This window comes from Cervus canadensis, chromosome 29 (genome assembly GCF_019320065.1).
Source record: "Cervus canadensis isolate Bull #8, Minnesota chromosome 29, ASM1932006v1, whole genome shotgun sequence".
NCBI lineage: Eukaryota > Metazoa > Chordata > Mammalia > Artiodactyla > Cervidae > Cervus > Cervus canadensis.
The window spans coordinates 41,833,127-41,844,058 of record NC_057414.1 but is presented as its reverse complement, the minus strand read 5'-3'; the positions used below and the strand labels follow the sequence as shown (position 1 = coordinate 41,844,058).

Below are 10,932 nucleotides of genomic sequence, written 5' to 3'. Positions count from 1 at the left end.
GGACTCGACCCTCCGCTGTGCGCCCCAAACTCCCGGCGATTCCCCAGGCACCCGCTGGAGGAGAAGGGTTCATCTGTTTGTCTTCCAGATCTGCCCGCGGGCTCTGCCAGCTCCGACATCTGGCCCTCCCCTCTGCCTCCCGGGGGGACCCAGCTGAGTGCAGCCCGCCAGGACCGCCGGCGACAGACGGTCTCTCCGGCTTCCCCCGGGGCTGGCCGCGCTCGGGTTACCACCCAGGGGTCTTGCACTTTAGCGGGTGCTAGCACCGCCACGGCACCACCTCCGTCTTGGCGGAGCCTGGGGAACTCCGCGCCAGGTCAGCTCCATAGCACTCCGTTGGGCAGGGGGCCGGGGCAGGGCGGACACCCCTACTACCTCCCCCCACCCGCCCGCACAGGTCGGGGCCCGGCGCCCGCAGATCCGGGGGAATCTTCCCGGATCATAGCCTCTCGGGCGGCACGGGGAGCGGTGGAGTCCGGGGACCAGGAGGTCAGGCCGGGGGTGGGCTGGAGTCTGGAGCCCCTTCTCCTCGGGGGCCGGGAGGGGTGGGGCTCCCCGCTGTCCCCGCCCCGAGGGCGGAGCCGAGGTCCGAGCCTGCGGTACTTGAGACCGGGCGAAACTGGCGTGGAGCTCCCAGCCCAGCTTCCGCCTTCCACTGCCCGGCCTCGGACCGTGGAAGACCCGACCCCGCTTCCCGTGTCCACCACCGGCCAGACCCGGCCTCCCGGGTCCCCGGCTTGGCTCACGGGCCCCGGGGCAGGTGCAGGTGCGGCGCCCGCATCTTTTTCCCACTCGGGCTCACCCCGCCGGGCGGCCATGGCGCGAGGAGACGCCCCGCGGGACAGGCAAGTTGGGGACCATGTGGGGTGCGGCATATGGGGATCCAGTGGCCGTGGGCAGCGCAGAGCCGCTCCCTTTGGAATCTCTAAAGCGCAAAGAAGACCAGTTGGAACTACACTTCCCGTCAGCCCCCTGCCTGGGGTGCCTGAGCCTGGGTGATGGGGGTTGTAGTCCGCTCCCCGAGCCGGGTGGGGGGAGGGTGCTGGTCTGGGAGGCGGAGGGGCCGCCGGAGCGGGAAGTCCTCCGAGTGACCTTCTATCTGATCCTCACAGCTACCACCTGGTCGGGATCAGCTTCTTTATCCTCGGGCTGGGCACCCTCCTCCCCTGGAACTTCTTCATCACAGCCATCCCGGTGAGACTCGTGGCTGGAGTGACAGATCCAAGGCCACAACCACCAGCCGTCCCTCCAGCCGCCTTTCGCCACCACGCAGAGTGTCAGTGTCTCTGTCGGTCCGACTCGGCGACCGCAATGGACTGGAGCCCCGCCGGGCTCCTCTGTCCATGGGATTTCTTAGGGAATCCTCACTGTGTCCCCTTTGTCGGCTGAAACAGAGGGCCGCAGGGAGGAGAGGTCCCTCTCTCATGGCTAGGATCCACAAGCTTTCAGGAGTGCCCAGATCCTAGCGCAGGGCCACCAGGTCAGGAGATCCTGTGGAGCCAGCAAGGAGCTACCCACCCACCTCCACTTTGTCATTATTCCTGGGCTGGTCACTCCAAAAGTGGTTATCCAAGCCTTTGATTTTCATTGAAATAGCATGAATTACATTCATTCATCCAATGTACACCTAGAGTTCCTGGCACTGGGGTTACAGGAGGAACCACAGCCGAGGAAGATTTCATCCTCACTGTTTCAAGGGAAGGCAGGAATACAGGGCTTATGTTCTCTTCGGTAGGGGGTTGTTCTTGTATATTAAAAGCAACAACTTTCCAGATGCCTCTTCAGTGCCTAGCCATGTGCTGGGCCCTGGAGACGCAAAGATGAATCAGCCCCTGATCTTGAGAGCAAGACAGGTGCCAAGGAAATGTTGGTAATGTAACATGACATGTGCCATCCCAGGCTAGGAGCCAAGTCCAAGGGGCCCCCAGGGGAGAGAGCAGTTCCTTCTGCTTAATAATCAGGTGATCTGTAACTTGGGAGAAGGGTAGGTAAAGCATTTGTGTTGGGAAGGTGAGTGGTCAGAGAGGGGAGGGCATTTCAAACAGCCAGGAGTCTGGTGAAGGCAACGAGAGGCAGAGAGTGCCAACCTCTACAGAGAAAGGGCCAGAGCTTGGGGTGCCTGAAGCTTAGCAGGATGGAACAAGAAATGGGCCACAAAATGGAAACTAGTTCTGAAAGGCCCCCAATGCTGTTCCCAATGCTGCAGGGCTTTGCCCTGCAGGCCACAGCGAGCCATGGGTGGGGAGAGGGGGAGTTAAGCAGAGTTGTGGCAGGATGTGTGTTCCAGAGAGAAAGCAGTTGGTCAGCATCTGATCCAGAGCCTGGATTATAGTTGGAGCTCCATAAATACTCAGGAATCTAGAAACTGCTGCAGGAGTGGGGGTGGGGGCTGTGACCGAGCCACAGGAGAGGAGGGGTGATCCAGAGATGGAGCACGGCCCAAGCTGGGGGATCTTTGGGCTTGGGCTCCGTCCCAGACTTCGATTCAACTCTGCACGTTCATCGAGCTCCAAGTGCATGCCAGGTGCTGGGGACAGCGCAAGGACAGAGAGCTAGTCCCGCAGGAGTTAACGGAGCGATCCCGGGCGTGGGAGGAGGCAGAGGAAGAAGGCTGGGGGGTTCCCGAGGGTAGGTAGGTTGTGGGGTGACCCTGTACCCTACCCCCCTGGCCTCCTGGCAGTACTTCCAGGGGCGGCTGGCGGGGGCCAACAGCACCGCCGAGACCCTGGGCACCAACCACACGAGCCCCGCAGATGCCTTCAACTTCAACAACTGGGTGACCCTGCTGTCCCAGCTGCCCCTGCTGCTCTTCACACTCCTCAACTCCTTCCTGTACCAGTGGTGAGAGCCCGCCCCCCGGCTCAGTCCCAGGCCCGCCCCCTGGGTCCCCTCCCCCTTTGCCGAGGCAGCTCCATCTGGGCCCCTGAGGGGAGCCCTCCCATCCTCCCTTCCCTCCCTCTGCGTCTCTCCCCAGCCCCCGCATCCAGTCCTAGGAGGAAACTCTTCGCCCTCCTCCCCTTGCCTGGCCTGAGCCCAGCGATGTCCACTCTGCCCTCCCCCTTTCCGAACAGCATCCCCGAGATGGTGCGGATTCTGGGCAGCCTGCTGGTCATCCTGCTCCTCTTTACCCTGACGGCGGTGTTGGTCAAGGTGGACATGAGCCCCGGGCTCTTCTTCTCCATCACCATGGCCTCTGTCTGGTTCATCAACTGTGAGCACCTCAGCCCTTCCCCACTTCCCCACTCTGCCCCCCCCCACCAGGGCTTCAGCCAAGCCTCTTCTTGTAATTGAAAGGACCCAAGGTATCAAAGGGAAAACAGAAGAAACATCACCCATATCCCCGATGAGAAACCGAGGCCCAGAAGAGAGGAAAAGTCACTTGTCCCAGGCCCCGGAGTGACCTGAGAGCAGGTCTTCTGGCCCCCAGCCCCTCACACCCAGGGCTGCACCTCGGAAGAGGAATGCATGTGGGGTGTTACACCAGAGTGCCCAACCTAGTCTAGAGTCCCCTGTGCACCCAGCCGACACCCCCTCCAGGGAGCCCTCGAGGCCTACCTAGTTGAGCAGCAACCCTCAATCCTGTCCTTCCACAGCCTTCGGTGCAGTTCTGCAAGGCAGCCTCTTCGGGCAACTGGGCACCATGCCTTCCAAGTACAGCACCCTCTTCCTCAGTGGCCAGGGCCTGGCTGGGATCTTCGCTGCTCTTGCCATGATCATATCCATGGCCAGTGAGTAGACTTGGGTGGCAGGCTGGGATTCCAGGGAGCAGAGCGTGTGCTAAGGGTGAGATGCCTTGGGCGGTGGTGGAGACAGAGGTGATGGGGTGATGGGGGAGCTGGGGATTGGGTGTGGGGCTCTTGAGTCCTACCATGAGAGAATGATGGATGAGGACTGGGTTAACTTGGGGCCCAGAGCAGGGTTCCTGAGGCCAGCACTGGCCTGTGGCAGCAGGTTGAGGTTGAGGGAAGAGGGGACAGATGTGGGATTCAACCGGGTCTGAACTCCGGTTCCGCTGTTCTCTAGCCAGGGGCATTGGATAAGGCACTTACCTGTGTTCGCTTCCCAACCTGAATGATTCTTACAGCTCCATACTCAGATTGTAAGGAGCATACATTTATGTTGAGCACTTACTATGTGCTCATTAAAAATGACATGTGGGACAGAGCGAGAGACGCGAGGGGCTAGGCCAGGGCCCCCTGCACAAGGGTCCTGAGTGTCAGTGGGAGGAATGGAAGAGGCCGGGAGGTGAATCTGAGACGTGTATTCTGTGAAGTAGAACAAGCTCCCTGCGGGAGCTGGTGGACAGTCCCTTCCCTTCTGCAGCTGAAGTCTCTGCACAGGTGGCGTGGATGCCCAGACGTCCGCCCTGGGGTACTTCATCACGCCCTGCGTGGGCACCATCATGTCCATCGTGTGCTACCTCAGCCTGCCTCACCTGGTGAGCCTGGTATTGGGCTCGAGGCCCACTTTGGAGCATCACAGATACCGCCCTGAGTCTGAGGTCCTGAGAGAAGCCAAAGGAGGCAGAGGGGCCCAGTCCTGATCCCCAAAGGAGTCAGCCACTGGGGGAACCCAGCCTCTAAGTCAGCAGGGTGGGGAGGGATCCAGGCACCTCAGCCCAAGCCAGGCAGGGACAACGCTTTCCTTCTGCAGAAGTTTGCTCGCTACTATCTGGCCAAGAAACCATCGAAGGCCCAAGGTCAGGAGCTGGAGACCAAAGCTGAGCTCCTCCAATCTGGTGAGCCCGGGACCCTGCCGGGGAGGTGGAAGAGCCAGGGGAGGCTGGAGCCATCTCCACAGGGAAGCATTTTGCCTCTGTCCCCAACTAGAGCCCTCATCTCTAGGAGCCTTGTGTGAGCAGAGGCAGATGATCTTGAAGGGAAGTCAGTGGGATTGAAGTCATCCGTTCAATTCCCCTTTGGGCCTCAGTTTCCTCCTCCATAAAATAGGCAGGCAGCAGAGCTTCAGGTCTGCAGGTCCTAGATCCAGGTGTGTCTGAGTTGAAATCCTAGCTTCACGACATCCAAGCTGTGTGACCTCAGTCAAGTCACATAACCCCTCTGAGCCTCAGGGTTTTTGTTTTTTTTTATAAAGCAATGGTAGTGGAATAATCCATCTAAGGTGCTTAACTGTGCCTGATACATGTATGAACTTTAATAAACAGTGAAAGTGAAAGTGTTAGTTGCTCAGTTGTGTCTGACTCTTTGTGACGCCATGGACTGTAGCCCACCAGGCTCCTCTGTCCATGGATTCTCCAGGCAAGAATACTGGAGTGGGTGGCCATTAGGGAAGATCCAGGGGACCTTCCCAACCCAGGGATCGAACCTGGGTCACCTGCATTGCAGGCAGTTCTTTACCAACTGAGCCACCAGGGAAGCCCAATAAATAGTAGGTTGGCACATTTCCATTAGTTCTCTTGGCCTGCCCCTGGGCTGGTGGAGGGTCACTTGTTTTAACTGCTTGGAATCTCCCCTCCTCCAGCCTGGTTGTCACAGGCATGACCCTGCCCTCTCCTCTTGCCCCAGATGAGAAGAATGGGATTCCCAACAGCCCCCAGAAGGCAGCCCTGACTTTGGATCTCGACCTTGAGAAGGAGACAGAGGTGGAACCAGAGGAACTCCAGAAGCCAGAAAAACCTTCAGTTTTCATCGTCCTCCGGAAGGTTTGGCTTGGATACAACCCCCAACCCTCATCCCTGGGGAAGAGAGAGCTGCTCTCTCCAGCCTACCCCCGAGACGCTTAGAATGGACTGCGGCCTTAGTACTCAGCTTGTCCACCGGAGGTGACGGGGTCATGGCGGGTCAGGGACACGCTGGCCCAGGCCCCAATGTCCCAGTCCTGGGGCCAAGGCTGGGGTGGAGGGTCGGGGCTGCGTGCTGGGCTCTGAGCCTGGCGGCGTGCTCACCGCCATCTCCGGCTCCCAGATCTGGCTGACGGCTCTGTGCCTCGTACTGGTCTTCACAGTCACCCTGTCCGTCTTCCCGGCCATCACCGCCATGGTGACCAGCTCCACCAGTCCTGGGAAGTGGAGTGAGTGGTGGGAAGTGGAAGGGGACAGGGCAATGGGAGTGGAGGGGAGAGAGGGGAGTGGGCAGCCTGGACCAGGATGAGCCCCCTCTGCCCCCACCCCCAGGTCAGTTCTTCAACCCCATCTGCTGCTTCCTCCTCTTCAACGTCATGGACTGTCTGGGACGGAGCCTGACCTCTTACTTCCTGTGGGTGAGCACATCTACTGGGGTGATCGGACGTTTGGAGAAGCTGTCAGGGATCAGAGAGTGTGAAAGAGCACAGAAGGGTGACTTCCCAATACTGACTGGCCCTGGTTTGGGTTTGGTAATGGAACAGCCAGTTAGCACAGAGCACCGGCCCCTGGAGGCATGCAAGCCAGGGCTTGGACGGTGAACTCTCTGAAAGCAGAAGCCATGTCCAGTTGATCTGGGTCTCCAGCGTCCAGCTGAGGGCCCAGCCCCAGGTGCTTGGAGAGTGTTACGCAGAGGTTCTTGTACCATGTGAGAGGTCAGACAGGATTCCTAGTATTTGGATTGCTTTTCACCATGATGCCCCTTCTTTCAATGAAATCTTCCAAGGACACACAACAAATATAGTAGATCAAAGAGGAGCTGCTCTGATCGGGTCTGGATCCCCAGTTTCCAATCCCATCTGCCCCAAAGGGTTCTTTGGAACCCCCAGGGGTGCTCAGCGCAACCAACTTGGAAAACCACAGACGTTCTTCTAGTTCTGCCACTGCAAGAGCACAAATTGGCGCTCAGGAGAGGCAGAGGCTGGGCGCTTATGGGCTGGGGGGCCTTGGCCCTGCCCGTTGCTCTCCAGAGGCCCCCATGCTGGGTCCCCCCTGGCTCACACGGGGTAGGCCAGGGGAAGTGATAGTTGGATCTCTCGGGAGGGGGGTGGCCTGGAGCAGAGGCCCGGCTCCCGGGGACCGCCTCACCCCCGCCCTCTGCCGCAGCCTGACGAGGACAGCCGGCTGCTGCCCCTGCTGGTCTGCCTGCGCGTCCTGTTCGTGCCACTCTTCATGCTGTGCCACGTCCCGGAGAGGTCCCGGCTGCCCGTTCTCTTCCCCCAGGACGCCTACTTCATCACCTTCATGCTGCTCTTCGCTGTCTCAAATGGTTACCTCGTGTCCCTCACCATGTGCCTGGCGCCCAGGTCTGGGGCACGGGGAGGCGAGGGACGGGCTTGGGAGCAGGGAGATGGGGTCCGTCTTGGAGAGGGACAGCCGCCAAGGGTTCGGCTTCCGGCCAGCCCGGCCCAAGCTGTTTCTCCAGGCCTCACTGGTGCACCCCCCGCCCGTCAGGTCAGGCCCTCACTGCTGGACTGGCCCCAGGCCAGGAGCTGAGGAACAGGGGACTCGGCTGGGAGGTTCCTGCCTAGGAAAGCAGCCCAGGCCGATTCTGGGGCCTCCTCTCTGGTCCTCAGTTTCCCCCTCAGTGAGTAAACAGGTTGCACGGTCGTTCCTTAAGGCCCAGCTACTCTCCCACGTTCTCAGTTGCAGGGGACCCAAGGTTGAGGTCACAAGCAGAGTTCCTGGGCTGCTCACCCTGGGGGACAAGGGAGCATAGAGGGGACAGGAAGACCAGGTAGGGGGCATTTTGCCAAGAAGGAAGGCAGGGGCATCTAGACCCCAGGGGCGTGAGAGATGTCCATGTCCAGTGGCCCCATTTGACAGATCAGGAAGCTGGAGTCCAGAGGGAAGGGCCTCACTGTAGTGGCCCGGAAGTTGCGCCAGCCCAGACTGGAAATCATTCGTCCCGTTGTTAGAGGGGCAGAGGGCACGGGACTGGGTCCAGGGTGGGCCCGACATTTTTCTCAGAGCTCCTCTCCTGTGTATCCCAGGCAGGTGCTGCCACAGGAGAGGGAGGTGACCGGCACCCTCATGACCTTCTTCCTGGCGCTGGGGCTCTCTTGTGGCGCCTCCCTCTCCTTCCTCTTCAAGGCGCTGCTCTGAAGCGCTCCATCGAAGGCTCTCCCAGTGTCTCTATTCAGAGCTGAGGCCCAGCGCTTGGGGGAATGACGGGGCCAGGCTCAAGCCTTCACCGGGCCGGGTGGGCGGGGGCCCTGTGGCCTGAGGGCTCCAGCAAGAGGCGGGCACAGCTCCTCTTCCTGGGCTGGCGGCCACCTGGAGTGCTGCTAGGAAGAATTCACCGCCTGCCATTCCAGCCCTCACCCAGGAGTGGAGCTGACGCACTATCTGGATGCACATAAGACCTCACTGAAAGGGTGATCATCAGGGAAAAGAGGGCCTAGGACCACGGCCCATCCTCACTGTCAGGACTGCGTTTGTTAATCACAGCAAACCCACTGGCGAATCGCTGGGACTCAGAGGCCACAAGTGGAGTCTTGCCAGCCATGTGGCTGGTGTGGACATGGCCTCAGAGTCTGTGTGGGGGTGGGGGCCAGTCCAGGGCAGGACCTCCTCTTCTCTCCAGGCTTCAACGACCCCACGGTCAGGTCTCTCGGACTCCCAGAACAGAGGAATCCAGGGAGGTTGAGGGGACGGGGGAGAAGGAGTTAGGGATCTGAGGGAGCTCAAAGGACCTCCGGGCCTCAAACAGTGTCTACGTTGCCAGGACTCACTGTGTCTACTCCCCGGAGCCCGGCTGGGCCCGGTTCCCGGAACTGCAGTTAGCCTGCAGGTGTGAGCTGCATTTTACAGTTTGCAAAACTCTTCCAACCCTGCCCTTTCGCTGAAGCCACGTTGAGGCCCTTGGAGGGAGGCTGGCAGGGACTGTGCCCCCCTCTGTACAGGTGAGGAAACCCAGTCCTGGGGGGAATGACCAGTTCTTGGCAGAGCCAGGACCCGGTCCCCACCTCCCTGTAGGTGCTGTTCTTCCTGCCCTCTGCCTGCTTCCCTTTTCCTCAAGGGGTTCAAGGCGAGAGCCCTGAACACTTACTGCACCTTTTTGTTGCTTGTTTTTCCCTCGGACCCTGCTCCTGGGTCTAATAACAACCGTCTTCATTTGTACAATGATCTCACTGAGTCTTTATTTCCAAAGCACTTTCAGTTCTGTTGGCTTTGATGAGCTGGGTGTGGTGGGGATGATTGTACCCATTCGACAGATGGGATGACCGAGGCCCTGAGAAGGGAAGGGATTTGTGGGCATCCCTGGGCTGGGCCTTCCTGGCCACATGATGGCCAAGGGGTACTGGCCTGTAAGAAGCCCTGTACTCCCAGACAGACTGCCTGGTTGCATGGATAACTATGACTCTCTCCCCGCACCAGCGTCCTCTGCCTCCCCAGGCTCCCTGCTTCTCAGAAATGGAGCCTCAGGGATACAGTCAACCAGCTCTGCAGAGGGATAGAGGAAAGGCCTGCTTTGCCACACATCTGTGCTACCCTGCCCAGGGCAGGGAAGAGCAGGGTGTTTGAGATTACCAGCACGGACCTTTCTGCCCATTTGCCCTCCTGCCTCCCACGGCCACTCAATGAGCAGCTATTATACACCAGGTGATAAATCAGCGCCAGGCCCTGCTCAGAAGCCAGAGGCTGCTTTGCAATCAAAGAGGAAAGTGAGGCAAGACATGACCTGGGGGACTTCCCCAGTAGTCCAGTGGTTAAGAATCTACCTTGCAATACAGGGGATGCAGGTTTGAATCCGGGTCAGGGAGCTAAGATCCCACATGCCCAGAGGTAACTAAGTTCATGCTACAACTAGAGAGCCTGAGTGTCACAGTGAAAGACCTGGTATGCCGCAATGAAGATCCAGTGCAGCCACACACACACACACAAAATATACAATCTTGGGAACTGAAATAAAGACACAGGGCCAACTCCAAGTGAGGATTTATTCCTTCGACCATTAGTCACTGTGCCAGCTTCTGGGTGGTCTGACGACCCTGAAACAAAGGAGCTATGACCCTACTCCCAAGGCCATGGGAAATAGAATGTAACTTGTGATAGGGCTTGTGAGGACCCTATAAAATGTGTAATATGAGATGCTAGAGGAGGGGGCCATTGATCTCACTGGGAAGTTCGGGCAGGCATCCCTGAGGAGGTGTCCTCTGAGCTGGGCGTTGAGGGATGAATATGAGTTTGCTGGGCTAAGGTGGGGGATGGGCAACCCAGGCAGACGTACCAGAAAATGCAAGGCCTGGATGGATATGGAATATTCAGGGGACAGTGGGGACTTCTGGCAGCAGGGCAGGGAGTGTGGGGAGTCCCTAGGGTGTGAGAGAGGGGAAGGGGCAAGGATAAGGCTGGGGCAGTGGGCTGCAGACAAATGATGAAGGGCCTTAGGGGTGAGGCCTAACCAGGGAATTAGAGGAGGAGACATAAAGAAGAAGAGGTGGCTCCCTCTGCAGAAGCCATTTAACTGGGTGATTTAAGTGCATGTGCCCTGACTCAGAGTCCTGGGTTTGAAGTTAGGCTCTTTCCCAGCAGTGGGAACAGGGATTCCTGAAGACTGGAGTACTGGAGAAAGCACTGGAGTACAGGCTGACATTTACTAAATGGTAGCTGTAGTCCTGGGAATATTTCGTACAGACCACTAAGCCTAACTGTACCCTTTGGCTGGGACTGGTGGGAGCAGGACCCCAATACTTCCGAGGTCCCCTTCTCTTCTTCACCTTCAGAGACTATTGTCTGTTGTACTCAAAAGCTCCCTAGACCTGCCAGACCCAGCCAACCTGGGGAACCCACTGGTGCTGGTCCATGGCCCTCTGGTGCAAGCCCAGGTGGGGCTGAGCAGTGGAGGATGGGTCCAGAAAGAGAACACCCACCCCTCAGATGCCCTTATGATGACACAACCTGGAATTCCTTCTTCCGGTCCTCCTCCTACTCCTCCCAACTTTCTCATCAGATCAGGATGCAGCTGGGCTTGATGTTAGAAACAAATACTTGAAATTTTTTTTTTAAATAAAATAAAAGGAGACTTCTCCGGTGGCCCAGTGGCTAAGATTCTGCACCCCCAATGC

The 10,932-nt window shown here is 58.7% G+C and overlaps 1 protein-coding gene across 2 annotated transcripts; it reads left to right on the top strand.

The window, feature by feature from the left end:
• Positions 1 to 612: 612 nt before the first annotated feature.
• On the top strand, positions 613 to 8,986 carry SLC29A2 (solute carrier family 29 member 2). 2 transcript variants are annotated; one of them, XM_043452458.1, is made up of 12 exons: positions 613 to 845; positions 1,113 to 1,194; positions 2,681 to 2,841; positions 3,072 to 3,211; positions 3,594 to 3,728; positions 4,341 to 4,438; positions 4,654 to 4,738; positions 5,526 to 5,662; positions 5,925 to 6,030; positions 6,134 to 6,219; positions 6,968 to 7,167; positions 7,316 to 7,848. In XM_043452458.1, exons 1-12 carry the CDS (start codon positions 817 to 819, stop codon positions 7,578 to 7,580), a joined length of 1,524 nt encoding a protein of 507 aa, XP_043308393.1. In that variant the 5' UTR covers positions 613 to 816; the 3' UTR covers positions 7,581 to 7,848. The 2 variants fall into 2 exon arrangements, with proteins under 2 accessions (XP_043308393.1, XP_043308394.1); XM_043452459.1 differs by lacking the exon at positions 7,316 to 7,848 and adding an exon at positions 7,855 to 8,986 and having other exon boundaries at positions 618 to 845.
• Positions 8,987 to 10,932: the final 1,946 nt, after the last annotated feature.